This window comes from Anas acuta, chromosome 31, assembly GCF_963932015.1.
Source record: "Anas acuta chromosome 31, bAnaAcu1.1, whole genome shotgun sequence".
Lineage (NCBI taxonomy): Eukaryota > Metazoa > Chordata > Aves > Anseriformes > Anatidae > Anas > Anas acuta.
The window spans coordinates 1,055,052-1,079,446 of record NC_089009.1 but is presented as its reverse complement, the minus strand read 5'-3'; the positions used below and the strand labels follow the sequence as shown (position 1 = coordinate 1,079,446).

At 53.4% G+C, this 24,395-nt stretch overlaps 4 protein-coding genes and 1 long non-coding RNA gene across 6 annotated transcripts in view; all 5 read right to left on the bottom strand.

The window, feature by feature from the left end:
* Window positions 1-140: 140 nt before the first annotated feature.
* Window positions 141-5,837, bottom strand: LOC137846237 (zinc finger protein 391-like). Its single transcript, XM_068664067.1, is given in 7 exon segments — window positions 141-261; window positions 263-1,142; window positions 1,468-1,575; window positions 2,044-2,171; window positions 3,089-4,686; window positions 4,864-4,896; window positions 5,055-5,837. Coding segments are annotated over 4 exon segments (1,143 nt in total). The 5' UTR covers window positions 2,078-2,171; window positions 3,089-4,686; window positions 4,864-4,896; window positions 5,055-5,837.
* A 441-nt stretch (window positions 5,838-6,278) lies between these two features.
* On the bottom strand, window positions 6,279-13,361 carry LOC137846277 (butyrophilin subfamily 3 member A2-like). 2 transcript variants are annotated; one of them, XM_068664157.1, is made up of 4 exons: window positions 8,505-13,361; window positions 8,180-8,302; window positions 7,425-7,772; window positions 6,279-6,797 (listed from the first exon to the last, which is right to left on the bottom strand). In XM_068664157.1, the coding sequence occupies exons 2-4, from the start codon at window positions 8,277-8,279 to the stop codon at window positions 6,463-6,465; spliced, it is 783 nt and encodes a 260-aa protein (XP_068520258.1). In that variant the 5' UTR covers window positions 8,280-8,302; window positions 8,505-13,361; the 3' UTR covers window positions 6,279-6,462. The 2 variants fall into 2 exon arrangements, with proteins under 2 accessions (XP_068520258.1, XP_068520257.1); XM_068664156.1 differs by having other exon boundaries at window positions 6,286-6,797; window positions 8,180-12,377.
* Window positions 13,362-13,798: 437 nt separating this feature from the next.
* LOC137846331 (uncharacterized) lies at window positions 13,799-14,505 on the bottom strand. The gene is made up of 3 exons (XR_011090461.1): window positions 14,262-14,505; window positions 14,071-14,103; window positions 13,799-13,893 (listed from the first exon to the last, which is right to left on the bottom strand). It is a non-coding gene; the product is annotated as an uncharacterized lncRNA (long non-coding RNA).
* Window positions 14,506-14,507: 2 nt separating this feature from the next.
* LOC137846231 (butyrophilin subfamily 3 member A2-like) overlaps window positions 14,508-24,395 on the bottom strand; it is a 36,470-nt gene continuing 26,582 nt past the window's right edge. Inside the window, exons 13-19 of the mRNA XM_068664049.1 lie at window positions 15,991-16,011; window positions 15,751-15,884; window positions 15,640-15,660; window positions 15,512-15,532; window positions 14,868-15,400; window positions 14,628-14,761; window positions 14,508-14,532 (exon numbers count right to left, since the gene is read on the bottom strand). Of these exons, the coding sequence (XP_068520150.1) occupies window positions 15,790-15,884; window positions 15,991-16,011 (116 nt within the window). The 3' untranslated portion in view covers window positions 14,508-14,532; window positions 14,628-14,761; window positions 14,868-15,400; ... (1 more) ...; window positions 15,640-15,660; window positions 15,751-15,789. The remainder of the gene's footprint in view (window positions 14,533-14,627; window positions 14,762-14,867; window positions 15,401-15,511; window positions 15,533-15,639; window positions 15,661-15,750; window positions 15,885-15,990; window positions 16,012-24,395) is intronic.
* On the bottom strand, window positions 17,815-20,420 carry LOC137846267 (butyrophilin subfamily 3 member A2-like). Its single transcript, XM_068664132.1, has 5 exons — window positions 20,289-20,420; window positions 20,054-20,176; window positions 19,311-19,658; window positions 18,323-18,604; window positions 17,815-18,193 (listed from the first exon to the last, which is right to left on the bottom strand). Exons 2-5 carry the CDS (start codon window positions 20,151-20,153, stop codon window positions 18,030-18,032), a joined length of 894 nt encoding a protein of 297 aa, XP_068520233.1. The 5' UTR covers window positions 20,154-20,176; window positions 20,289-20,420; the 3' UTR covers window positions 17,815-18,029.

Genomic DNA, 24,395 nt, shown 5'->3' with positions numbered 1-24,395 from the left:
TTCTTGCCCCACCCTCTGAAGTACTTACAGTCCTTCTTGTGTACAGACTGGTTCGTTTTTAATGGAACTTCACATTTGCTGACTGATTTCTTGGCTTTTGTGGGCACAAGCACAGCAGCAAAATGTTCTTCTGTCTAGGTTTAAGTGCAAAGACCATCTCCCATGCTCAGATATTCTGTATATCCATCTCCTGCATGCAGTTCCCGATATTTAGCAAGGCAGGATCTCACACTGGATGACCTTCCACACTTGGAGTGCTGATTTTTCTCCTCTGTGAGTTTTCTGGTGCACGGAAAGGTGCGAGCTCTGCCCAAAGCTCTTCCCGCACTCAGCACATGTGTAGGGTTTCTCTCCCGTGTGCACGCGCTGATGTTGAATAAGTTTCGACCGCACGCTGAAACATTTCCCACACACTGAGCACTGGTAGGGCTTTTCTCCTGTGTGCGTTCGCTGGTGGACAATCAGGTCTGAGCTCTGTATGAAGCTCTTCCCGCAGTCGGGGCATCGATACGGTCTCTCTCCGGTGTGTTGCCTTTGGTGTTTAATCAGGTTTGACCTTTTGCTGAAGCTCTTCCCGCACTCACAGCACTGGTAGGGCTTTTCCCCTGTGTGGGTCCTCTGGTGTGCGGTCAACGTTGAGCTCCGTGTAAAGCTTTTTGCACACTCGGGGCACTTGTACATTTTCTCGCCCGTGTGCACCCTCTGGTGTGTCACGAGGCTGGAGCTCCTGTTGAAACACCTCCCGCACTCGGGGCACTGGTAAGGTTTTTCCCCGGTGTGGGTCCGCTGGTGGACAATGAGGTCTGAGCTCCTCATGAAGCTTCTCCCACACTCTGGGCACTTGAAAGGTTTCTCTCCCACGTCGTCTCTCGGAGGCGTAAGCAAGTCCCTCCTCCAGCCACCCTCCTGCCCATGCTCAGGCAGCCTTTCCGCAGGCTCCTCCTGGATGGGGGTTTCTCCAAGGTTGGCGTCAGCTCCTCCACAAAGAGTCCTGCTCCCTGTTTTCCATGTTAGCAGACCCTGCTGGCTCCCATGGGTGCTGTGTTCAAGCATCACACACGTAACTGCACACCTCCGTGCTTGTTCAGCATCTTGGTCTCCAGCACTCTCCTCCTCCATCTCCCCATCCATCCCAGGAGGTTCTGTGACACAGAGAGAAGCCAGACAGGTTATTTCCTCGGCCAGATAGAAATAACATTAAGGGGAAAGTGTAGGAAAAGCTGAGGCACCAATTAACCAGACAGGACAACTGGCTGAAGTTCTGCTTCCATCATTTCCCAGGGATGGAAGATTGGGAAGATAATGGAGAGGAAATTCATTCTGATTTCCAGTTAGGATCAGTGGAACTATATCTCATAGTGGGATCTACCACATTTTGGCTAAAAGCCTGATGTGGGGTTGATAGGAAATAATAGTGTGTGCTGATGTAGGTAGTCATGGTCTTTGCCAACGACATCTCATCCTCACCTTCCTGCCTGCTGCTCAGGACTTCTTTTTTCTCCATTTCTTGAAGATTTGGGGCCCAACGCTCTCCTCCCTCCTGGGTGAGCAAGTCTGGCTCAGCAGCAGGAAAACCTGTCCCAGAGGAGATAATGGCATGAGGGATTTGAGAATTATTTGTGAAGTGAAAGAAATCTGAACTTTCTCTTGACTTGAGGGATGTGGAGTGGGAATGGTGGTGATACGGTCTCTTGGGTTACCTGCATGAATGTGAGTCCTCTACCATCAAATGTTTGACCTGCCTGGACCTAAATCAATCTTTGGGATGGAGATAGTGCAGAAAAAGGGGAAAAGTTGCCGCGGGGGAAGACAGATATTTCCATTCCCTGGAAAATAGTATGGAAGAGAGGAGAAAAGGGGTTTGCCTTAATGTGCATCCTTACTCTGACTCCCAGGAGGAACATCAGGGAGAGAATCTGCCTCACTCTTGAATGCCACAAAGCTCATGCCATCCCAAAACTGAGACTGTCTGCAACATAAAGGCCAGGAGCCAAAGTTCCAGGAGCTCTTGGCTCCAAAACTCCAAGGGCCAGGACTCCTTACCCAGCGAGGTGATGGTCTCATAGTTCTCCAGCATGACATCCACGTAGAGAGTCCTCTGCACAGGGTCGAGCAGGACCCATTGCTCCTTGGTGAAATAACACGGCCACCTCCTCAAAGGTCACGGGCTCCTGCAGCAGCAAGAGATCCCACTTCAATATGTGAGGATGCCACCCCACCATGCAAAAAGAAGAATAAAAATACCTAAATAAGAAGCAAAATAGCTCAAGCCCTTCCCAGGCAACCAAGGAGAGCCGTGGGGCATTCAGGCAAGAAAATGAGGGTGTGCTGGTCCTCCCGGGAGGAGACTCATGCATCTGAAAGTTTTTGCATCCAAAAAACAGGTGTTTCCTTTCCCCAAAGGGCTGATTTTCTGGTGTATGACCATTGTCGCTGAAGAAATGTTGTAGTTTTTGTTTTGTTTCTTTTTTTTTTTTCTGCACATCATCTCTCCTTCCATTCTCTTTGCTTCCTGCTCCATCTCCAGAGCAAACCCTCCAAATCCCTCTGCTGAATTGTCTACCTGAGCCAGTTTCATTGTGTCCATCACTTTTTTATTTTTGGTGTTTCAGGACATTTGTCTATTCTGGTGTAAGACACAGCAGCCCATCAGTGCTAGGAATGAGAAAAAAAAAAAAAGGAGAAAATGGAAAACGGAAAAAAGAAAGATGCCCATTTTGGGGTGCTAAATTGAAATTTAGAGCTTCATTGTGACTTTTGGACATCTAGGATGAGCCCAGCAGTGGCCCTGCCAGCCCTACAACACCAGCAAGCTTGTGGGGAGTGAGGAAGAAGGGGACAAAATGGGGAGGGGATGGGGGGGGGAGTCAAGTGTCAGGACAACCCAGCTCTGTCCCTTTGTCCTGTTCCCTTGGGGACCTCAGAGCCCTGGGGAGGACACGTCCCTTGCTGTCCTCATGCACGGGGCGGGGGTCACACGGAGTCCAAGGGACGCTGGGGTTTTGGGGGGCTCATACCCAGCCCAGAGACTGGGGGTCGTAGCCAGTCCGGGGGGTGCAGGGGGGAACTGCCGGGGGTCCCTACTTACACCGGGAGGGAGTCAGCGGTGAATCCGTATCCTCTCCGAGAGGTGTCGGGGAGCCCATATCCAGCCCCCGGGGGGTCCACAGGGGTCGTACCCAGACCAGGGAGGAAGAGGGTTGGGGGGAAGCACCCATCCCGGGGGGAGCCGTCCCCTCCCCGGTAGCCCCCGCTCCCTGCCGATTACCTGCACAGCAGCGGCGGCAGCACCGGAGCCGGCTCCGAGCACCGGAGCTCCCCGGACTCTGCTTTGTTCTCGGTTCCTGCAACCCCAACCCCTTCCTGTGCGTCCCCCGCCTCTTCCCGGGCCGGATCCCGCAGCATCCTGCCCCCCTTAGGACCCCCCCGGAGCATCCAACCCACGGAGCATCCTGGTCCCGGAGCAAACCGGTCCTGGAGCATCCCGGTCCCGGAGGATCCCCGTCCTGGAGGATCCCGGTCCCGGAGCATCCCAGTTCTGAAGCATCCAACCCACAAAGCATCCAGGTCCCGGAGGATCCCAGTCCCGGAGCATCCCAGATCTGAAGTGTCCAAGCCCAGAGCACCCTGGTCCTGAAGCATCCAACCACCAGAGCATCCTCGCTGCCCCCAGCAACAGACACGATCTGGCTCAAATCCAGCTCCCAGTGGGTTGTTTTGCCCTGCCAGGTCAAGTTTCCCATTCTTTTTGGAGTAGGCAGCTTCCTTCATAGTGATTTAAAATAATCCCACACAGCATTTCCATGTTCAAAAGTTGATGTAATTAACTACAAGGAGTATTACTAATTCTTTTACACTTAAATCCATGTTAATAATTCATGCTTTCAAAAAAAGCCAAATTTATAAACGGAGTTAGGAACGGAAAACTGGAGCCCACAAATGTGGCTCCCAAACATGAAGCAAATGGGTGTCTGAACTCTGAGTGCCCCCCACCAACTGTCACAGGTCTCAGTGTGAAGGGAGGAACACACGGAGCAGCCCCTGGCCCCAGTACCCCTCATTCCTGTGCTGCTCCTGCAGGATCGAGGAGAGGTAAGTCAAGAGCGGCTGGAGAAGGGCGGGAGCCCTCCTGGGCTGGGGACAGGTTCTGGGGAATGCTGCTCCTCAGGCACAGCTGGACGCTGCTTGTCCACAGCCAGAACCAGGGGTGGATGCTCTCCCCGTTGAAGGAAGCTCCTTTGAACACGTAGATCTCTTCCCCATCGCCAGCGTTGATAAAAGACACCTGCTGCGCTGAATAGTCCAGACAGACCCAGATCCTCATTGGAACAGGGGACACAGGCAAGCTTATGGGAGACGATTCAAGAGTCATGATCTGTCCTTCATCGTACTGCAGCGCCCAGATCCCTTCTTCAGGGCTCATGTTGATTCCCCCCTTCCTCTTCACTGATGCCCTGGCCACCCCCACAGCCAAATTTGAATCTTTTTCCAACTCGCCTCTCAACTCCACCTTCCAGCAGTGCCTCCCCTTTCTGATCTCCTCACGGCCCAGCACGCAGACACAACAGTCAAATCTCTCTGGGTTGTTGGGCACTGATTGCCATGTGCGTTCCAAACACACGCTTGTATTGTCTTCCAACAGAACAAGCTGGGGATGAGCGGTGTCAGGATCCAGGGTCACCTCCACTGCAGGGACAGAAGGAGCCAGGCCATCAGGGGCAGAGCTCAGCCCTGGGCAGGCTTTCCCCAGCTCAGGGCCAGGAGCTGCCCCACGGGGCAGGAGATGGGGCACCTCTGGGCTCCTGAACATGGCCCAGCAGGGGCAGGAGAAGCACTGCAGAGGGTAAACCAATGCACACCTACCTCTATTATAAAACATCAGTGTCTTTCTCCATGCTGGAAGGAGAGAGGAGAGCTGGTCACAGCCCATGGCTGGTGCCCAGTGGGTGTGGGCAGGGTGAGGGGCCAGCCCTGGGCTGCTCTGTCCAAGCTGCCCACCCTCCCCTGCACATTGCTTTGACGTTGTCCTTAGGCTGAAGCTCAAGAACACTCACCCAGCTCTGCAGCTTGATTCGCTGAAAAGGAAAGCAAAATAAATGTCTGATGAGAGGGAAGAGCAGCTCAGCCCATGGCTGCTTTCATGGGAAGACCCCAATTACCCTTAGTTAGGCAGAAAGACTCACCAAATATTGCACGTTCTTTCGCTGCAAAAGAAAGAGAAAAGGAAAACATGATCAGAGGGCATAGCTTCTGATCCCATAGTTCTCATTTTTATTTTATTTTTGTTCTGTTTGAAGAGTGAGACTTACCCATCTCTGAAGCTTGTTTCTCTGGAAAACAAAAGAAAAATGAATTAATGGTCAGAGGGAGCAACTTGTCACCCCTTGAAAAAAACCAATTTCCTGTTCTCTCTGGAGTGAGAATACACTGCCTTGCTCTCAAACACAGAAAAGATTAGTCAGCAAAGCACAATTTTGTGGAAAAAGTGACAAGTATGAAGGTTTCAGCACCGTGCAACCAAAATACTAATACTAATGGAATGGGGATCGGTAGAATGGGAACTGAGCACCTTGCTCAGAGATTCAGAAGGACCAGACTAACAAGGAGCAAGGGCCACCTTTGAGCAAGGCTTGTGCACATGGAGCAATAAGGACAGACACTTGTGCAGCTCTCTGCACCGTGCCACCAAAACACAAGTGGAAGTGAATGGGGATGGGTGGAGGACGTCCCTGTCCCAGAAGCATCAGTGCAGAGCGGGGCAGCCCCGCAGCTTGCTCCACGTCCCCACCTTGATCCCCGTTCCTTTCAGCCATCCCGGCCGTGTCCCGTGCCCAGGGCAGACCCAGCACTCCCCACTCCCACCCCAGGCTCCAGCTGCTCCTCCAGCCACCAGCACACAAGCCCCCGGAGCCCACCCAGCCCAGGCCCTCCCACAGGGACACCACTTCCCCAGGGGCTGGGGGCAGGGACTGCAAGGACTCACCCATCTTTCGCCTCTGTGCCGCTGAAAAGCAAAGGCGGAGGAACAGGTGGTGAGCAGAGCAGCTTGGTTGCTGGGTGGGAACATCTGCCGGAGGGCTGCGCCTTGCCACCAGCCCCACGCTGCAGCCATGCTCCCTGGCCTCCCACCCAAGACGATCCTAAGGCCTTTGGCATCCCCAGGAGAACATTCCCTTCCTCCTCCTACGCACCTCCCTGGGCCAGGGCTCAGCCCCGCTCCAGACCCACGCAGACCCCTGCAGAACACCTCCCTCCGCTCCATCCCTGTGCTGCCAGCTTACCTTTCTTTCGAAAGAGATAAACACCGATGCCAATGGACACAGCCAAAAGCACGAGGACCAGAGCCAGAGCCACCATCCAGGGCTGGGCGTTGTGGAAGAAGGGAGCTGAGAAAAGGCACCAGGAAAAGGGCTGCGTTTCCATGCCCATGTGTGGAAAAGCAAGACCAAGACTTCTTGCAGCTTAGGACAAGTGCAGGGGCCAGGAACACCTCACCCTGACTGTGCCATTTGTACCTGCAATGTGCAGGGAAAATTTCCACTCCTGCTGCAGGCGGCTGCTCCTGACCACGCAGAACAAGGGCCCCTCCTCATTCCCGGTCACGATGATGGTGCCTTCGATTTCAAAGAGCCCCTCCTGGTCCTGGGAATGTGTCTGGGAGACCGAGGGCAGGTGCTGCCCACGAACATCCCTCCACAGCAGCTGCGGCAGCGGGTACCAGCCGGCCGATCGACACAGCACCCGGACGCCTCCGGCCTCGTAGCCCCCCAGGGAGAGGTGGGAGTCAGCGCCTGTGGCTGGGGGAAGAGCGTGTGGCTGGGGCTTGACTTGGGGAGAGATTCATTTCAAGGCAAAGACCCCATCTGCTCCCATGCCAGACAGCCCTGCCCAGCCATAGCTTCAGGGGCTCTCAGACCGGGAGGTCCACACACCCACCCTCACCCCAAAAGATCGCGGCTGGTGCCAGATCCAGAGAAGAGGGATGCACAATGCCAGTGACCCCAAATCACCCAGGAAACCCAGGTGCTGAGCTTCAGCACCTCCAGGCAGTGTCTCTGCACCAAGCTGTGCTGGTTCAAGAAGCCCCAAGACTTCCAGACAATGTCTCAGGTCTCCCCCAGCACAAAGAGCAAAACCCAAATGATGTCCGTCTGCTCAGAGGTCTCTTCCTTGCTCCAGGCACTGTGTTTGGTAGCATCACAAGCACAGCTGAAGGTGCTGCTCAGCAGCCTGCGCACAGTGCCCTTAAACCATCATGGGGATGGTCTACACAAACACCAGTGAAAACTAACAACTATGGATCTCTCTTCCCAAATACTGCCTCCATTTCCATGTCCATATTCCATGGTGTTTAATAGCTGAGACAGGAAAAAGAAACTTAAATTCTCCCCTGGAATTCATGGTGTATTACCAGAGCCACAAACCTGACAACACCAGCTCCACCGTTGCTTCAGCATAAGCATCAGCATTTTTCACAGTGCAGACGTACTGGCCATCATCAGAGGTTCTCAGCCCCGTGATTCGCAAGTCCAGGCTTCCACCAGAGAGACCATCTCTGACCAGCTCTGTCCTCCCGGCATATGCCCGCATCTGCTCCCCGTACAGGTCCTCTCCATTGCGGTAGTGGTGCACTGTCTCAGACAAATCATCCCGGATCCACCTGACCTCCAAGCTGCGAGCATCGCGTTGAGGGGACAAGTGGAAGGGCAGCACGACATCCTGCCCCACGGTGGCAGTGAGAGGCTGGCCTGGTCCCTCCACTCTGAGCTGGGCTGGGCAATGGAGAAGGGCACAGAGAGGCAGTAAGATTTTACCATCGTAAATTTAGGGTCAGTGAGTGTCAAAGGGCAAGCTGTGTGTGAGTTGGTGCATGCTGCGTCCCCCGTGTCCCATGGGAAACCACCGGGGCAACAGGAGAGGGAGAGGGAGGACGTGCAGGAGAAGGAGGTGTGCTGGGAGTGGGAGCCCTCTCTGCAGCTTTTGGGCAGGAGAAGAAGAGCCAAAAATGGCAGCCAAGGCAGCACCCATATTGTGTGAAAGAACCAAAGGGAAAGTGAAACCTAGACAGGGAAAGAAGTGGGCTCAGATCCACCCTGCCCCACGGCCACCCCTCTGCCCCACAGCAGCACGTCTGCCAGTCCCAGGGGGGAGAGCCCCCAGCAGCCCCACAGGATCCTACCTGAGCCCAGCCGGAGGAGGAGCAGAGTGACGAGGGAAGTCAGGAGGCCCCTGACATGGCCGGTGAGGCTGGGGTGGCTGCAGCCCCAGGGGAGCCTCATCTGTGCTGCAGCAGGAGCAGGAGCTGTGGGCAGAAGTCAGAACAGAAGAAAGAGGGGACCGAGGCGCTTCAGGCACCGCAGGCGGATGGGGAAGGAGTCCCCTTGGTCCCAGGCATGAGAAGCCACAGACAGCAGTGTCTTCACCAGGGTGCAGAGCCTGCGCTTATCACGGGCTGGGGGACACAGCAGGAGGGCCACAGGGGTTCTTCTCCAAGGGATGCCCACCGATAGATTGATGTCCCTCACTGCACCCAGTAGAGCTTCAGGAAACACAAGTCTGCGCCCAACTTTCCCCAACCTTTGCCCAGTTCCTGGAAGCAATAACCCTCTGGAATAAGCTGTGACCCTTAGGGGGTGGGAGCAAGAGGCACCAGGGTGGAACGGGATCAAAGGCTGCGGAGAAATGCTGCAGCTGGGTGCTGGGACAGGGAACAAGGGAAAGCATGTCTATTTTGCAGGGTTTAGCTAACCCATGGACCATACTGTATATCAACCTCAAGGACAGGACTGAGGTAGGGAGTATGAGGACAGGATGACCCTAAAAGATTGAGATGGGGAACATGATAAAGGATGTTGATTCTGTAGTTCTCAGCTAACACAATTGTATGTAAACCACAAGGAGAGGGCAACCCCAAGGATAAGGGAGTCAAAGACTGCATGCATAGATAATGAAGCCAGCAAGAACTGGTTTGACTGCTGAAGTCTGTAAAAGAAAGGAAAGATCAGAAGTTTAGCAGTGAGGAAGGCTTCTGTCCTACATCAAAAGACCAGCAGAGTACACTGGACAACCGCCTGAGGACTCTAGTGTGCATGCAGATAGGGGTGGAAACCTATGTTAATGATTTACGGAGACCTGATGAATATGTAAGAGACTTGCAGGAAATGAAATGAATATGCATATATCCCATCAATATAAACACCCTGGCAGTAACCATTGGTGTGCATGCTAGGAGGAGCAATCCCCCTTGCACTCAGCACTGTAATAAACGTACCTGCTTTATAACTCTTCAGGAGTTGTGAAGTTTGATTTCCATGCCTCAGTGCTGAGCATCGTGCTGCCACCCTTTGCCCAGAGTGGTGCAGGCAAAGAACCAGCCCCACTCCTGGCTCTGCCCATCGCAGAGGAGGAAGAAATGGGCAGACCATTTGCCCTCTGGCAAGAGAAGCCCTGTTGCAGCAGGGTTGGGGGTTGGGCATGGAAGTGGCTTCCGAGGACCAGAGGGGCAGCTTCTGCATGCAGCCAGGATGATGACATGGATGACCTGTTCTTGAAGGAACTAAGGCATGCCTCCGGATCCGCTGTCCTTGTCATTAGGGGGAAAGATTCAAATGGCCAAAGCTCAATTAGAGTTGAAGCTGGACAATACTGTGGGGGACAACAAAAAGGACTTAAAAAAATAACTAAACAGCGAGAATAGGACCGGAGAAGCCATTGGTCCATTACTTGATGGGGATGGTCTCCTCACAAACAGGGACATTGACAACACAGAGATGTTTAATGCTTTCTTTGCCTTTGTCTTCAACACTGATGATGGGCACTGGGACCCCAGGTGCCCTGAGCTGGAGGACCGTGAGAGCAGGAATGATAAACTCTCAGCAAATGCTGAATTACTGTGGGATTTGCTCCTAGAGGTGGATACCATAGGGCCTGACGGGATTCATCCCAAAGTACTAAGAGAACTGGCTGATGTCATTATGAAATAAATTGTTTTTGAAATATCCTTGAGAATCTGGAGAGGTCCCTGTGATTGGAAGCTGCCAAACATTGCCCCAGTTTCCAAGAAGGGCAGCAAAGGAGGCCCTGGGAATTACAGGGCTGTCATTCTCACAGCAGTTGATGGTAAAGTTAGGGAGATTGCTCTGGGAGTGAGTGAAAAACACCTGAGGGACAATGCAGTCACAGCACACATGGTGAGGAGAAAGTGGTGAGGAGAAAGTCCTATTTACCAAACTCAATTTCTTTTTATGACAAGGTCAGCCTCCTAGTTGGCCAAGAAGACCCATCCGAGGTGATTTTTTGGATTTCAGTCAAGATTAAAACATTGTTTCTGACCATACCCAGCCGGACCTAATGTCCAGCACAGACCCAGACAAATGCACAATACGCTGGGTCAACAATTGTCTGACAGGTGAGGCTCTGAGTGTTCTGCTAAACAGGGTGATATTAAGCTGGTGGCCAGTCACGAGTGGGGCTCCATTTTGGGGCCAGGTCTCGTCAGTGGCAGCCCAAAGGGCCAAGCATGCCCTGGGGTGCCTCAGGCACGGCACTGCTGGCCGGCCGAGGGAAGGGATCGTCCCGCTATGCTTGGACTGCTGTGGCCTCGCCTCGAGCACTGCGTGCAGCTGTGAGCACCACAGCAGACGAAGGGCGTGAAACTGTGCAAGAACCTCCAAGGGAGGGCAACGAGGACGGCGAAGGCTCTGCAGGGCAAGGCGTGTGAGGAGCAGCTGAAGACGCTTGGTTTCTTGAGCCCAGAGCAGAGGAGACACAGGGGAGGCCTCGTGGCAGCCCTCAACTTCCTAATGAGGGCAGTGGAGGGGCAAGCTCCAGTCTCTGCTCTCTGGGGCCAGTGACAGGGCCTGAGGGAACGGCATGGAGCTGCCAACTGGACGCAGCTGCCCTCGCAAGGGAGGCTGATGAGGCATAGGCAGAGCCAGTAGCGCCCCTTCCCCGGCCGTTTGACAGCAGCCCCTGGGGAGCGCAGTGAACAGGACGGGCAAAGAGTGTGTACCACGTCAGAAGGGCATGGTGCGGCAGGTCGTGCAGGCAGGGTGAGCAGGTGGGGCGCTCTTACTGCTCTTTTGCAGCGGTCTTTCCCATCAGTACTTGTAACCTGCTTGCAAAATGCCTGGCCATGGTATCAATCAGGCAGAAAACCATGGTTTCTGCAACTCTCGCAGCCTCTCCAGCCGCAGTCACTGATATAGCTACTCAAACGGAGGGCTTGGGGAAACACACTGCCATCCTGGTCTTGGAGAGGCAGGTGACCTGTTCTCTGAAAACACCAGTGATAGGACCCACGGGAATGGTGTTAAGCAGGGGAAGTTTAGGCTGGACATCAGGAAGAGGTTTTCACGAAGGGGGTGGTTGCACACTGGAACAGGCTCCTCAGGGATCAGTCACTGCACCAATCCTGCCTGAATTTAAAAAGCGATTGGACTGTGCACTTAGTCACAGGGTCTAAACGTTTGGGTAGACCTGTGGGGTGCCACGAGTTGGACGTGATGATCCTTATGGGTCCCTTCCAACTCGGGATATTCAATTATTCTATGATGTTATGAAATTGGCTGGAAAGCGGTAAAGATGAAATGTATCTAGGGGTTTTGCTCAACGCCCACCTGAACATGAACCAGGAGTGTGCCCAAGTGGCCAAGAAGGCCAACGACATCCTGGCCTGTATCAGACATAGCATGGGCAGTAGGACCAGAGAGGTGATTGTCCCCCTCTACATTGCCCTGGAGAGGCTGCACCCGGAGAACTGTGTTCAATTTTGGACCACTCACTACAAGAAGAGCATTAAGGCCCTGCAATGTGTCCAGAGAAGGGCTACAAAACTGGTGAAGGGTCTGGAACACAATTCCAACAAGGGGCGCCTGAGGGAACTGGGGTCTTTTAGTCCGGAGACAGCTCAGAGGAGACCTTATGGCTCTCTAAAACTACCTGAAAGGAAGCTGTGGGAGCTGGGGGCAGATAACTAGCAATAGAACAAGAGGGAGTGGCCTCAAGTTGTGCCGGGGGAGGTTCAGGCTGGAAATGTGGAGAAATTTGTTCTCAGAAAAAAAGATTAGGCATTGGAACGGGTTGCCCAGGGAAGTGGTTGAGTCACCATCCCTGGAAGTCTTTAAAAGATGTTTACATGTAGAGCTTAGGGATATGGTTTAGCGGGGACTGTTAGTGTTAGGTCAGAGGTTGGACTTGATGATCTAGAGGTCTCTTCCAACCTAGAAATTCTGTGATTCTGTGATTCCTCCTAGCTTTGACTAACAGGACCAACACCAAGGAGACGGTCTGCTGCAAGACACCTTCTCAGGCAGCAAAGCCTCAGGACAGAAAGCACCCAAGAAATACCACTGCCAGACTCCATCTTCCTCTGCAAAAATTTATTTGACACAGTCCTGCTGTGCCTTGATGTGCTCCAAAGGAGGGAACAAAGAGCCCCCACAGGCTGCTCATGCTCAACACCAGGCACAGAGCAAAGATCAACCCCAGCCTAGGAGGCAAAGGTGGCCTGCAATGGCCAGCAGCACACGGTGACCACATCCCTTGCCCTGGGGTCTGCAAGCAGTGCAAGCAGAGGGGAGCGGAGTATGGAGGGCTGCTGCAGCCCCTGTGCTGCCTGCTGGGCTCAGAGGCAGGGTAAGACCCATGGGTGCCAGCAGGGCTTGTGCCCCAGCACAGGAGCTGTGTGCAGGGCAGAGCCCAAAGCACCACAGCTCCCCGAGCTCCAGTTTGTTCGAGATTCCCACAGACCCAGTCCTTTCCTGTGCTTTCCCTGTGCTTCGTGGGATGGATTCCACAGCATCCTGCCTTCCCCAAGCCTTCCCACAGCATCCAACTCAGAAAGCATCCCAGCCCTGCAGCATCCTGGCCCCAGAGCATCCAGCCACGCGAACAATTTCGCTGCCCCCCACTGTAGCCAGGCACCGGCTCAAATCCAGCTTCCACTGGACTTTTCTGCCCTGCCACTTCAAGTTTCCTGTTCTTTTGGGGTATGCAGCTTCCTTCAATAATGATTTAAAATACTCTGGGATTTTCCATGTTCAGAAGTTGATTTATTCATTTACAAGGAGTATTACTAATTCTTTTACATCTAAATTCCTGCTATATACTTCATGCTTTCACACTCAAAGCCAAATTCATCACCGAAGCTAGAATTAGGGTTCCCAAACGTGAAGTAAAAGGGCTGCCTGAAGTCAGTACCCCCACCGTCAGCCACAGGTCTCAGCGTGCAGGGAGAAACACAGGGCAGCCCCTGGCCCCACTGCCTCTCATTCCTGCACTGCTCCTGCACGATGAAGGAGAGGTGATGAAGGAGTGCCTGGAGAAGGGCAGGAGCCCCCCAAGGGAGGGAAAGGGTCTATGGGGTGTTGTTCATCAGGCACAGCTGGGCATTCGTCCCCAGCCAGAACCAGGGGCGCATGCTATCCCCTTTCAGGAAGACATCTGTGAAAATGAAGATCTCGACCCCATTGTCAGCATTGATAAAAGACACCTGCCCCTGGGTACAGTCCAGACAGACCCAGATCCTCGTGGGGACTGGGGACAGGGACAAGGGGGTGGGAGGAGATGTGAGAGATGTGAGCTGCCCCTCCTTGTACTGCACAGCCCAGATCCTTTCTTCAGGGCTCATCTTGATCCACCCCTTCCTCTTCACCGATGCCCTGGCCACCCCCACAGCCAAACTTGAACACTTTCCCTTCTCCCCCTCTACCTCCACCTCCCAGTAGTGCCTCCCCTCTCTGAACTCTTCACGGCCCAGAACACAGCATCTAGTGTCAAATCTCTCCGGGGTTTTGGGCACCTGCTGCCATTTACTTTGCCATCTCACACTGCAGTTGTCCTGAGACAGGACGAGCAGAGGATGAGCCGTGCATGGATCCAGGGTCACCTTCACTGCAGGGACAGAAAGAGCCAGGCCATCAGGGGCAGAGCTCAGCCCTGGGCAGGCTTTCCCCAGCTCGGGGCCAGGAGCTGCCCCACGGGGCAGGAGATGGGGCACCTCTTGGCTCCTGAACATGGCCCAGCAAGGGCAGGAGAAGCACTGCAGAGGGCAACTTAACACACACCTACCTGTATAGTGAGGCAGCAGAAACTTTCTCCATGCTGGAAGGAGAGGGGAGAGCTGGTCACAGCCCACGGCTGGTGCCCAGTAGTTGTGGGTTTTGTGAGGGGTCAGCCCTGGGCTTCTCTGTCCCAGCTGCCCACCCTCCCCTGCACATCGCCTTGACATTGCCCTTTGGCCCAAGCTCAGGAACACTCACCCAGCTCTGCAGCTTGTTCCCCTGGAAAAAGAAGCAAAAGCAATATCTGATGAGAGGGGAGAGCTTCTGACCCCATGCCTGAACCCCAAACTGCTTTGTTTTGCTGCAGAATGCTCACTGAGCTTTGCATCTTTTTTCTCTGCCAAACAAAAGCAAAAAGAAAGCATGATGGAAAGGGACATCTTGCCTTCTCAACATGCCCACTGGTAGAACCCAAATTCCTTCATTTGAGGGATGGGTGGGTACTCACCCCGCTCTTTGGCTAGTTCCTCTGCAAAAGAAAAGCAAAAACACTTGGTGAGAGAGTACAGATTCTTATTACATGACAAGAACTCATTTTCTTTGGGTTTGGGGCCAGGCACTCACTAAGTCTTGCAGATCGGTGTGCTAGAAATGAGAAGAAAATCATGGTGAGAGGGAACAGCTTCCCATCCCATTGCGGTGACCCCAGATACATTCAGATGCAGATGGAGACTTACCCAGCCTTGCATTCTTTTCCTCTGCAAAAGAAAGAGAAAAGCAATGCATGATCAGAGGGGAAAGCTTCTCTTGCCATAGCTCCCATTGGAAGACATGAAGTTCTTTCCGTTGGGGAGGGACACTCACCCCGCTCTGCTTTCAGTTCCGCTGCAAAAGGAAAGTAAAGGCAATGCATGATCAGAGGGGACAGCTTCTCATCATATGCCTGCTCCCATGGCTACGCTCCAAAATTTATTCTTCTAGGAAGTGGCCAAACATAACTTTGCTCCCAAAGGAGAGACCAGACTAATAGTGAGTGAAGTTCATCTGTGAGCATGGCTTGTGCAAGCAGAACAACCAGCACAGAAACTTGTGTAGCTTCCAGTACGATGCCACCAAAAGACAAGTGGAAGTGAATGGGGGCGGGTGGAGGATGTCCCTGTCCCGGAAGCATCAGTGCAGAGCGCAGCAGCCTCGCAGCTTGCTCCCAGTCCGCACTTTGATCCCCGTTCCCTTCAGCTATCCCGGCCATGTCCCATGCTCAGGGCAGCCCCACACTCCTCACTTCTCCATCAGGGTGAGGAGCCAGCCCTGGGCTGCTCTGTCCCAGTTGCCTGTCTTCCCCAGAACATCGCATTTGTGTTGCCGAGGACACTCACCCAGCTCTGCTGCTTGTTCTTCTGAAGAAAAATAAAAAAGAGGGGGAGGGAAAAGAAATGCCTGATGAGAGGAGAGAGCTTTGCATTCTATCGCTGGACCTTATACTCTTTGTTGTGGTGCAGGATACTCACCACGTTCTGTATCCTTCCTCACTGTCAGACAAAAGCAGAAAGAATGCATGATAGAAAGGGACAACTTCCCATCCCACACTGCCCACCAATAGGGCCCAAATTCCTTCATTTTGGGGAGGGACACTCACACAGCTCTGCATTTAGATCCTCTGCAAAAGAAAAGCAAAAACACTTGGTGAGAGAGTACAGATTCTCATTTCATGATGAGAACCCATTTTCTTCGGTTTTGGGGCAGACACTCAGTCTTGCAGATTGGTGTGCTAAAAATGAGAAGAAAATCATGGTGAGAGGGAACAGCTTCCCATCCCATTGCGATGACCCCAAATACATTCAGATGCAGATGGAGACTTACCCAGCCTTGCATTCTTTTCCTCTGCAAAAGAAAGAGAAAAGCAATGCATGATCAGAGGGGAAAGCTTCTCCTGCCATAGCTCCCATTGGAAGACATGAAGTTCTTTCTGTTGGGGAGAGACACTCACCCCGCTCTGCTTTCAGTTCCGCTGCAAAAGGAAAGCAAAGGCAATGCATGATCAGAGGGGACAGCTTCTCGTCCTATGCCTGCTCCCATGTCTACGCCCCCAAATTTATTCTTCTAGGAAGTGGCCAAATGTAACTTTGCTCCCAAAGGAGGGACCAGACTAATAGTGAGTGAAGTTCATCTGTGAGCATGGCTTGTGCAAGCAGAACAACCAGCACAGAAACTTGTGTAGCTTTCAGTACGATGCCACCAAAAGACAACTGGAAGTGAATCGGGACATACAGAGGACATCCCTGTCCTGGAAGCATCAGAGTAGAGCGGGGCAGCCCCGCACCTCGCTCCCCATCCTAACCTTGATCCCCATTCCTTTCAGCCATCCCGGCTGTGTCCCATGCCCAGGGCAGCCCCACACTCCTCACTTCTCCATCAGGGTGAGGGGCCAGCCCTGGGCTGCTCTGTCCCAGCTGCCCACCCTCCCCTGCACATTGCCTTGACATTGCCCTTGGGCCCAAGCTCAAGAACACTCACCCAGCTCTGCAGCTTGTTCCCCTGGAAAAAGAAGCAAAAGCAATATCTGATGAGAGGGGAGAGCTTTCTACTCCATGCCTGAACCCCAAACTGCTTTGTTATGGTGCAGGATACTCACTGAGTTTTGCATCTTTTTTCTCTGCCAAACGAAAGCAAAAACAATGCATGATGGAAAAGGACATCTTGCCTTCTCAACATGCCCACTGGTAGAACCCAAATTCCTTCATTTGAGGGATGGATGGGTACTCACCCCGCTCTTTGGCTAGTTCCTCTGCAAAGGAAAAGCAAAAACACTTGGTGAGAGAGTACAGATTCTCATTACGTGATGAGAGCCCATTTGCTTTGGGTTTGGGGCCAGACACTCACTCAGTGTTGCAGATTGGTGCACTAGAAATGAGAAGAAAATCATGGTGAGAGGGAACAGCTTCCAATCGCATTGCGACACCTCAAATCCCTTCATAGTTTGATGGAGACTTACCAGCCTTTGCACGGTATTCATCTGGAAAAGAAAGAGAAAGAGAAAATCCTTGGAGTGCACTGTCCCAGCTGCCCACTCTCCTCTAAATATCGCCTTGGCCTTGCCCTGGGGCCCAAGCACATGGACACTCACCCAACTCTGCTTCTCGTTCCGCTGGAAAAGTAAAGCAAAAGCAAAGCAGGATAAGAAGGGAGAACTTCCCATCTGACTGATGCTTATGGGAAAACATTGGGTTTACGAATGCAGACTTACCTAACTGTCCAGCTTTTTTAATGGAAAAGGAAAGAGAAGTCAATGTGTGACCAGAAGGCAGTGCTTCACATTCCATGGCTACTCCCATAGCTAGACTCTTAAATATTTTTCTGAGGTGAGTGTGCACAGAGCACCTTCCTCTGATTTTGGGAGGGACTGGACTAACATGGAACAAGACCCAACTTTGAGCAAGGCTCATGCGTGTGGAGCAGTAAGGACAGACACTTGTGCAGCTCTCTGCACCGTGCCACCAAAACACAAGTGGAAGTGAATGGGGACGGGTGGAGGACGTCCCTGTCTGAGAAGCGTCACGGCAGAGCTGGGCAGCCCCGCATCTTGCTCCCTATCCCCACCTGGATCCCCGTTCCTTTCAGACATCCCAGCCGTGTCCTGGGCAGCTCCAGCCCCAGCAATCCCCACTCCCACCCCAGGCTCCAGCTGGTCCTCCAGCACCCCCGAGCCACCAGCACACAAGCCCCCAGAGCCCACCCAGACCAGTGCCTCCCGCAGGGACACCACTTCCCCCAGGGGCTGGGGGCAGGGACTGCAAGGACTCACCCAGCTCTCGCCTCTGTGCCTCTGAAAAGCAAAGGCGGAGGAAGAGGTGGTGAGCAGAGCAGCTTGGTTGCTGGGTGGGAACATGTGCAGGGGGGCTGCGCCTTGCCACCAGCCCCACGCTGCAGCCATGCTCCCTGGCCTCCCACCCAAGACGATCCTAAGGCCTTTGGGATCCCCAGGAGAACATTCCCTTCCTCCTCCTACACACCTCCCTGGGCCAGGGCTCAGCCCCGCTCCAGACCCAGGGGTGTCCCTGCAGAACACCTCCCTCCGCTCCATCCCTGCGCTGCCAGCTTACCTTGCTTTCGAAAGAGATAAACACTGAGGCCAATGGACACAGCCAAAAGCATGAGGACCATCCAGGTCTCGGCATTGTGGAAGAAGGGAGCTGAGAAAAGGCACCAGGACAAGGGCTGCATTTCTATGCCCGCAGGTGGAAGAGCAAGTCCCAGACTTGTCCTGGGCTGGGACAAGTGCAGGGGCCAGGAACACCTCATCCTGACTGTGCCATTTGTACCTGCGATGTGCAGGGATGATTCCCGTTCCTGCTGGAGGCGGCTGTTCCTGACCACGCAGGACAAGGACCCCTCCACGCTCCCGGTCACAATGATGGCGCCTTCGATTTCAAAGAGCCCCTCCTGGTCCTGGGAATGTGTCTGGGAGTCCGAGGGCAGGTGCTGCCCGCGAGCATCCCTCCACAGCAGCTGCGGCAGCGGGTACCAGCCGGCCGATCGACACAGCACCCGGACGCCTCCGGCCTCGTAGTCCCCCAGGAAGAGGTGGGGGTCAGCGCCTGTGGCTGGGGGAAGAGCCCGTGGCTGGGGCTTGACATGGGGAGGGATTCATTTCAATTCAAAGGCCCCATCTACTCCCGTGCCAACACAGCCCTGCCCAGCCACTGCCTCAGGGGCTCAGGGACTGGGCGCTCCACGTACCCAAGTAAACCCCAAACCACCACGGCTGGTGCCAGAACAAGAGAGCACTGCTGCAGAATGCCAATGCCCCCAAATCGTCCAGAAAACCCAGGTGCCAAGGTTCAGCACCTCCAGGCAGTGTCTCTGCACCAAGCTGTGCTGGTTCAAGTAGCCCTGAGAGTTCCAGACATCATCTCAGGTCTCCCCCAGCAGAAAAAGCAAAATCGTTGACATCGAGATGCTCAGAGGTTTCTACCCAGGCACAGTGTTTGTTCCCATGGTTCGCACTGCTGAAGAAGCTGCTCAGCAGCCTGTGCCCAGTGCCCTCAAAGTTTCATGGGGGTAGAGTTCAAAGAGGCCACTGAGACTGAATGAAATCATTTCGTTCTTTCTGAATAAAAAGCCTGCAAGGGGCACAAGTGTGCTCCTTGCTGGACAAGTGCTCACAGAGAGAGGAGAAGAAGCCCCATCAGACTTAACTTTTTGAGAGGCCTTTTAGATGGCAATGAGGATGGGACAGGGTCCTGGGTGGGACTCAGGAACTCAGGGACACCTGCACCATCCCCTGAAAGCCTCACCCCAGCCACTAACCTGACACCTCCAGATGCACCGTTGCTTCATCATAAGCGTCACCATCTCCCACAGTGCAAATGTACACGCCATCATCAGAGGGTCTCAGACCGGAGATTCGCAAGTCCAGGCTTCCAGCAGAGAGACCATCTCTGACCAACTCTGTCCTCCCGACATATGCTTCCATCTGCTCCCCGTACAGGTCCTGTCCATTGTGGTAGTGGTGCACTGTCTCAGAGAACTTGTCCCGGATCCACCTGACCTCCAAGCTGCGAGCATCCCGGCGAGGAGACAAGTGGCAGGGCAGCACGACATCCTGCCCCACGGTGGCAGTGACAGGCTGGCCTGGTCCCTCCGCTCTGAACTGGGCTGGGCAACGGAGAAGGGCACAGGGAGTACGTGATATTTTGCCATCATAAATTTAGGGTCAGTGAGTGACAAAAGGCGTGCTGTGTGTGACTTGGTGCGTGCTGTGTCCGCCTTGTCCTGTTGGATACCAGGGCAACAGGAGAGGGAGAGGGAGGACGTGCAGGAGAAGGAGGGGTGCTGGGAGTGGAAGCCCTCTCTACAGCATTCAGGTAGATTAAGAAGAGCAGATGAGGCAGTGCCCGTATTGCATGAAAGAACCAAAGGGAAAGCGAAACCGAGAGGGGGCCGAGCTGTGGGCTCAGGTTCCCCCTGTCCCACAGCAGCTCCCCTGCCCCATATCATCAAGTCTGTCAGTCCCAGGGGGGAGAGCCCCCAGCAGCCCCACAGGATCCTACCTGAGCCCAGCCGGAGGAGGAGTAGAGTGACGAGGGAAGTCAGGAGGCCCCTGGCATGGCTGGTGAGGCTGGGGTGGCCGCAGCCCCAGGGGAGAACCATCTGTGCTGCAGTGGGAGCAGGAACTGGGGGCAAAAACAAGAGAAGAGAGAGGGGACTGAGGGGCTTCAGGCACTGCAGGCAGATGGGGAAGGAGTCCCCCTAGGCCCGGACACAAAGAGCCACAGCCAGCAGCACCTTGGGCAGGGCGCAGAGCCTGCGCTTATCACGGGCTGGGGGACACAGCAGGCAGCCCCCAGGGGTTCTTCTCCTGAGGAGCCCCACCAACAGAGAGGTCCCTCACCGCACCTAGTCGAGCTGTGGAAAGCACAAGGCTACGCCCAAGTTCCCTAACCTTTGCCCAACTCCTGGCAGCAATAACCCTATGGGAGCAATTTTCCCCCTTTCTTGATGGGAGCAAATGGCTCCAGAGCAGAGAGGGATTGGAGGCTGCAGGGTATGGGGAGCAACTGGGTGCCAAGTCCAGTGCTGCCACAGTTCACTTAACGTTGTGCAGGCAAAGAGCAAGCCCTGCTCCTGGCTCCAATCAAGCAGTCATGGTAGAAGGTCAGCTCACATTGGCATGGATCTTTTTCTAGAGCTTAGGTGGGTAATGAATGTTTACATACTCTGGAAGGGAGGTCTGGCAATGTGGGAGGGCTACAGAGAAAAGGTTTGTCTTTATAAGCAAAATATTTGTACGGCCAAAGCTGACTTCACGTTGAACCTGAACCGTACTGTGATGGGTATTGAAATGGACTTAGAAAAATATTTTAACTCCAAAAGTAGGACCAGAAAAAACATTGGTCTGTTAACTGATGGGGATGGTGTCCTCACAAACAAGGACATTAACAACGCAGAGATGTTTAACGCTTTCTTTGCCTTTGTCTTCAACATTGACAATGGGCACTGGGACCTGAGGTGCCGTGTTTTGGAGTGTCGTGACTGTGGGAATGATAAACTCCCAGCCAACCCTAGATTTTTGTGGGATTTTCTTCTACATGTGGATACAAGACTATAGGGCCATATAGGATTAATCCTAGAGTACTCAGAGAACTGGCAGATGTCACCAGGAAATCTAAATAAATTACTTTTGAAATATCCTTCGGAATCTGGAGAGGTCATAAAATCATAGAATATCCCGAGTTGGAAGGGATCCATAAGGATCATCAAGTCCAACTCCTGGCACCGCACAGGTCTGCCCAAAAGTTTAGACCCTGTGACTAAGTGCACAGTCCAATTGCTTCTTAAATTCAGGCAGGCTTGGTGCAGTGACTGCTTCCCTGGGGAGCCTGTTCCAGTGTGCAACCACCCCCTTCGTGAAGAACCTCTTCCTGTTGTCCAGACTAAACTTCCCCTGCCTCAGCTTAACACCGTTCCCGTGGGTCCTATCACTGGTGTTTACAGAGAATAGATCACCTGCCTGTCCTGCCCCTCGTGAGGAAGTTGCAGACCACGATGAGGTCCCCCCTCAGCTTCCTCTTCTTCAGGCTTGAACATGCCCAGTGCCCTCAGCCGCTCCTCATATGTCTTCCCCTCTAGGCCCTTCACCATCACTGTGGCCCTCCTCTGGACACTCTCCATCAGTTTAATGTCCTTTTTGCACTGTGGTGCCCAGAACTGCACACAGTACTCAAGGTGAGGCCGCACCAGCGCAGAGCAGAGCAGGACAATCACTTCCCTCAACCAACGAGCAATGCCGTGCTCGATGCACCCCAGGACACGGTTGGCCCTCCTGGCTATCAGGGAACACTTCTGGCTCATGTTCAACTTGCTGTCAACCACAACCCCCAGATCCCTCTCTGTGGGGCTGCTCTCCAGCATCTCATCGCCCAGTCTGTATGTATATTCAGGATTACCCCGTCCCAGATGCAGGACCCGGCACTTGCACTTGTTAAATTTCATGCGGTTGGTGATAACCCAGCTCTCCAATCTGTCCAGGTGTCTCTGCAAGGCATTTCCACCCTCAACAGAGTCCACAACTCCTCCAAGTTTGGTGTCTTTGGCAAATTTGCTCAGAATGCCTTCTAGTCCTACATCCAAATTGTTTATAAAATCATTGAAGAGGACTGGCCCTAAAATGGAGCCTTGGGGGACCCCACTAGTGACATTCCACCAGCCTGATGTGGCCCCATTTACCACAACCCTTTGAGCCCTGCCCATTAGCCAATTGCTCACCCATTGTATGATGTTTTTGTTTAGTTGTATGCTGGACATTTTGTCTAGTAGGATTCTATGGGAAACCGTGTCAAAAGCCTTGCTGAAGTCCCAAAAGATCACATCAGCTGGTTTCCCTTGGTCAACTAGATGGGTGATCTTGTCATAAAAGGACACCGAATTTATTATGCAGGACCTACCCCTCATGAACCCATGTTGGCTGGGAACAATTATAGCACTGTCCCCAAGGTCCGCTTCAGTAACTTCAAAAATCATATTCTCCATAATTTTACAAGGCACAGTTCGTACAGGCTGGGTGAGCAGGTGGGGTGCTCTCACCACTCTTTTGCAGCGTTCTTTCCCATCAGTACTTGTAACCTGCTTGCGAAACGCCTGGCCATGGTATCAAACAGGCAGAAAACCATGGTTTCTGCATCTCTTGCAGCTTCTCCAGCCACAGTCATCAATATAGCTACTCAAACGGAGGGCTTGGGGAAACACACTGCCATCCTGGTCTTGGAGAGGCAGGTGACCTGTTCTCTGAAAACACCAGTGATAGGACCCGCAGGAATGGCATTAAGCTGAGGCAGGGGAAAGTTTAGTCTGGACAACAGGAAGAATTTCTTCACCAAGAGAGTGGTTGCACACTGGAACAGGCTCTCCAGGGAAGCAGTCACTGCACCAAGCCTGCCTGAATTTAAGAAGCAATTGGACTGTGCACTTAGTCACAGGGTCTAAACTTCTGGGCAGACCTGTGCGGTGCCAGGAGTTGGACTTGATGATTCTTATGGGTCCCTTCCAACTCGGGATATTCAATTATTCTATGATGTTATGAAATTGGCTGGAAAGCGGTAAAGATGAAATGGATCTAGGGGTTTTGCTCAGCGCCCACCTGAGGATCTAGGGGTTTTGCTCAACGCCCACCTGAACATGAGCCAGCAGTGTGCCCAAGTGGCCAAGAATGCCAATGACATCCTGGCCTGTATCAGACATAGCATGACCAGTAGGACCAGAGAGGTCATTGTCCCCCTCTACATTGCCCTGGAGAGGCTGAACCTGGAGAACTGTGTTCAATTTTGGGCCCCTCACTACAAGAAGAGCATCAAGACCCTGCAGTGTGTCCAGAGAAGGGCTACAAAACTGGTGAAGGGCCTGGAACAAAATTCCAACAAGGGGCGCCTGAGGGAACTAGGGTCTTTTAGTCCGGAGACAGCTCAGAGGAGACCTTCTGGCTCTCTACAACTACCTGAAAGGAAGCTGTGGGAGCTGGGGGCAGATAACTAGCAATAGAACAAGAGGGAGTGGCCTCAAGTTGTGCCGGGGGAGGTTCAGGCTGGAAATGTGGAGAAATTTATTCTCAGAAAGAGTGGTTTGGCATTAGAATGGGTTGCCCAGGGAAGTGATTGAGTCACCATCAGTGGAGGTCTTTAAAAGACATTTAGATGTAGAGCTTAGTGATATGGTTTAGTGGAGGACTTTTTAGTGTTAGGTCAGAGGTTGGACTCAATGATCTAGAGGTCTCTTCCAACCTAGAAATTCTGTGATTCTGTGATTCCTCCTAGCTTTGACTAACAGGACCAACACAAAGGGGACAGTCTGCTGCAAGATGCCTTCGCAGGCAGCAAAGCTTCAGGACAAAAAGCATCCAGAAAATGCCACTGCCAGACTCCATCTTCCTGTGCAAAACTATTTGACACAGTCCTGCTGCTGCTGCACGTTAATGTGCTCCAGAGGAGGTAACAAAGAGCCCCCTCAGGCTTCTCATGCTCAGCACCAGGCACAGAGAACAGATCAACCCCAACCTTGGAGGCAAAGATGGCCTGCACTGGCCAGCAGCACACGGTGACCACATCCCTTGCCCTGGGGTCTGCAAGCAATGCAAGCAGTGCCAGCAGAGGGGAGAGGAGCATGGAGAGCTGCTGCAGACCCTGTGCTGCCCGCTGGGGCTCAGGGGCAGGGTAAGACCTGCGAATGCCAGCAGGGCTTGTGCCCCAGCAAAGGAACTGTGTGCAGGGCAGAGCCCAAAGCACCACAGCTCCCCAAGCTCCACTTTGTTTGAGGATCCCACAGACCCAGTCCTTTCCTGTGCTTTTCCCCATGCTTCATGGCACGGATTCCACAGCATCCTGCCTCCCCCAAGCCCTCCCA

Excerpts from the sequence above, each read along its gene's own strand:
- LOC137846277 (XM_068664157.1), bottom strand. The coding sequence starts at position 8,279 with ATGAGGCTCCCCTGGGGCTGCAGCCACCCCAGCCTCACCGGCCATGTC. Across the intron at positions 7,773-8,179 it reads CCTCCTCCGGCTGGGCTCAG|CCCAGCTCAGAGTGGAGGGA; the intron begins GTAGGATCCTGT and ends TCCATTGCCCAG. Across the intron at positions 6,798-7,424 it reads GGTGGAGCTGGTGTTGTCAG|CCACAGGCGCTGACTCCCAC; the intron begins GTTTGTGGCTCT and ends CTCTTCCCCCAG.
- LOC137846267 (XM_068664132.1), bottom strand. The coding sequence starts at position 20,153 with ATGGTTCTCCCCTGGGGCTGCGGCCACCCCAGCCTCACCAGCCATGCC. Across the intron at positions 19,659-20,053 it reads CCTCCTCCGGCTGGGCTCAG|CCCAGTTCAGAGCGGAGGGA; the intron begins GTAGGATCCTGT and ends TCCGTTGCCCAG. Across the intron at positions 18,194-18,322 it reads ATCATCCCTGCACATCGCAG|CTCCCTTCTTCCACAATGCC; the intron begins GTACAAATGGCA and ends GCCTTTTCTCAG.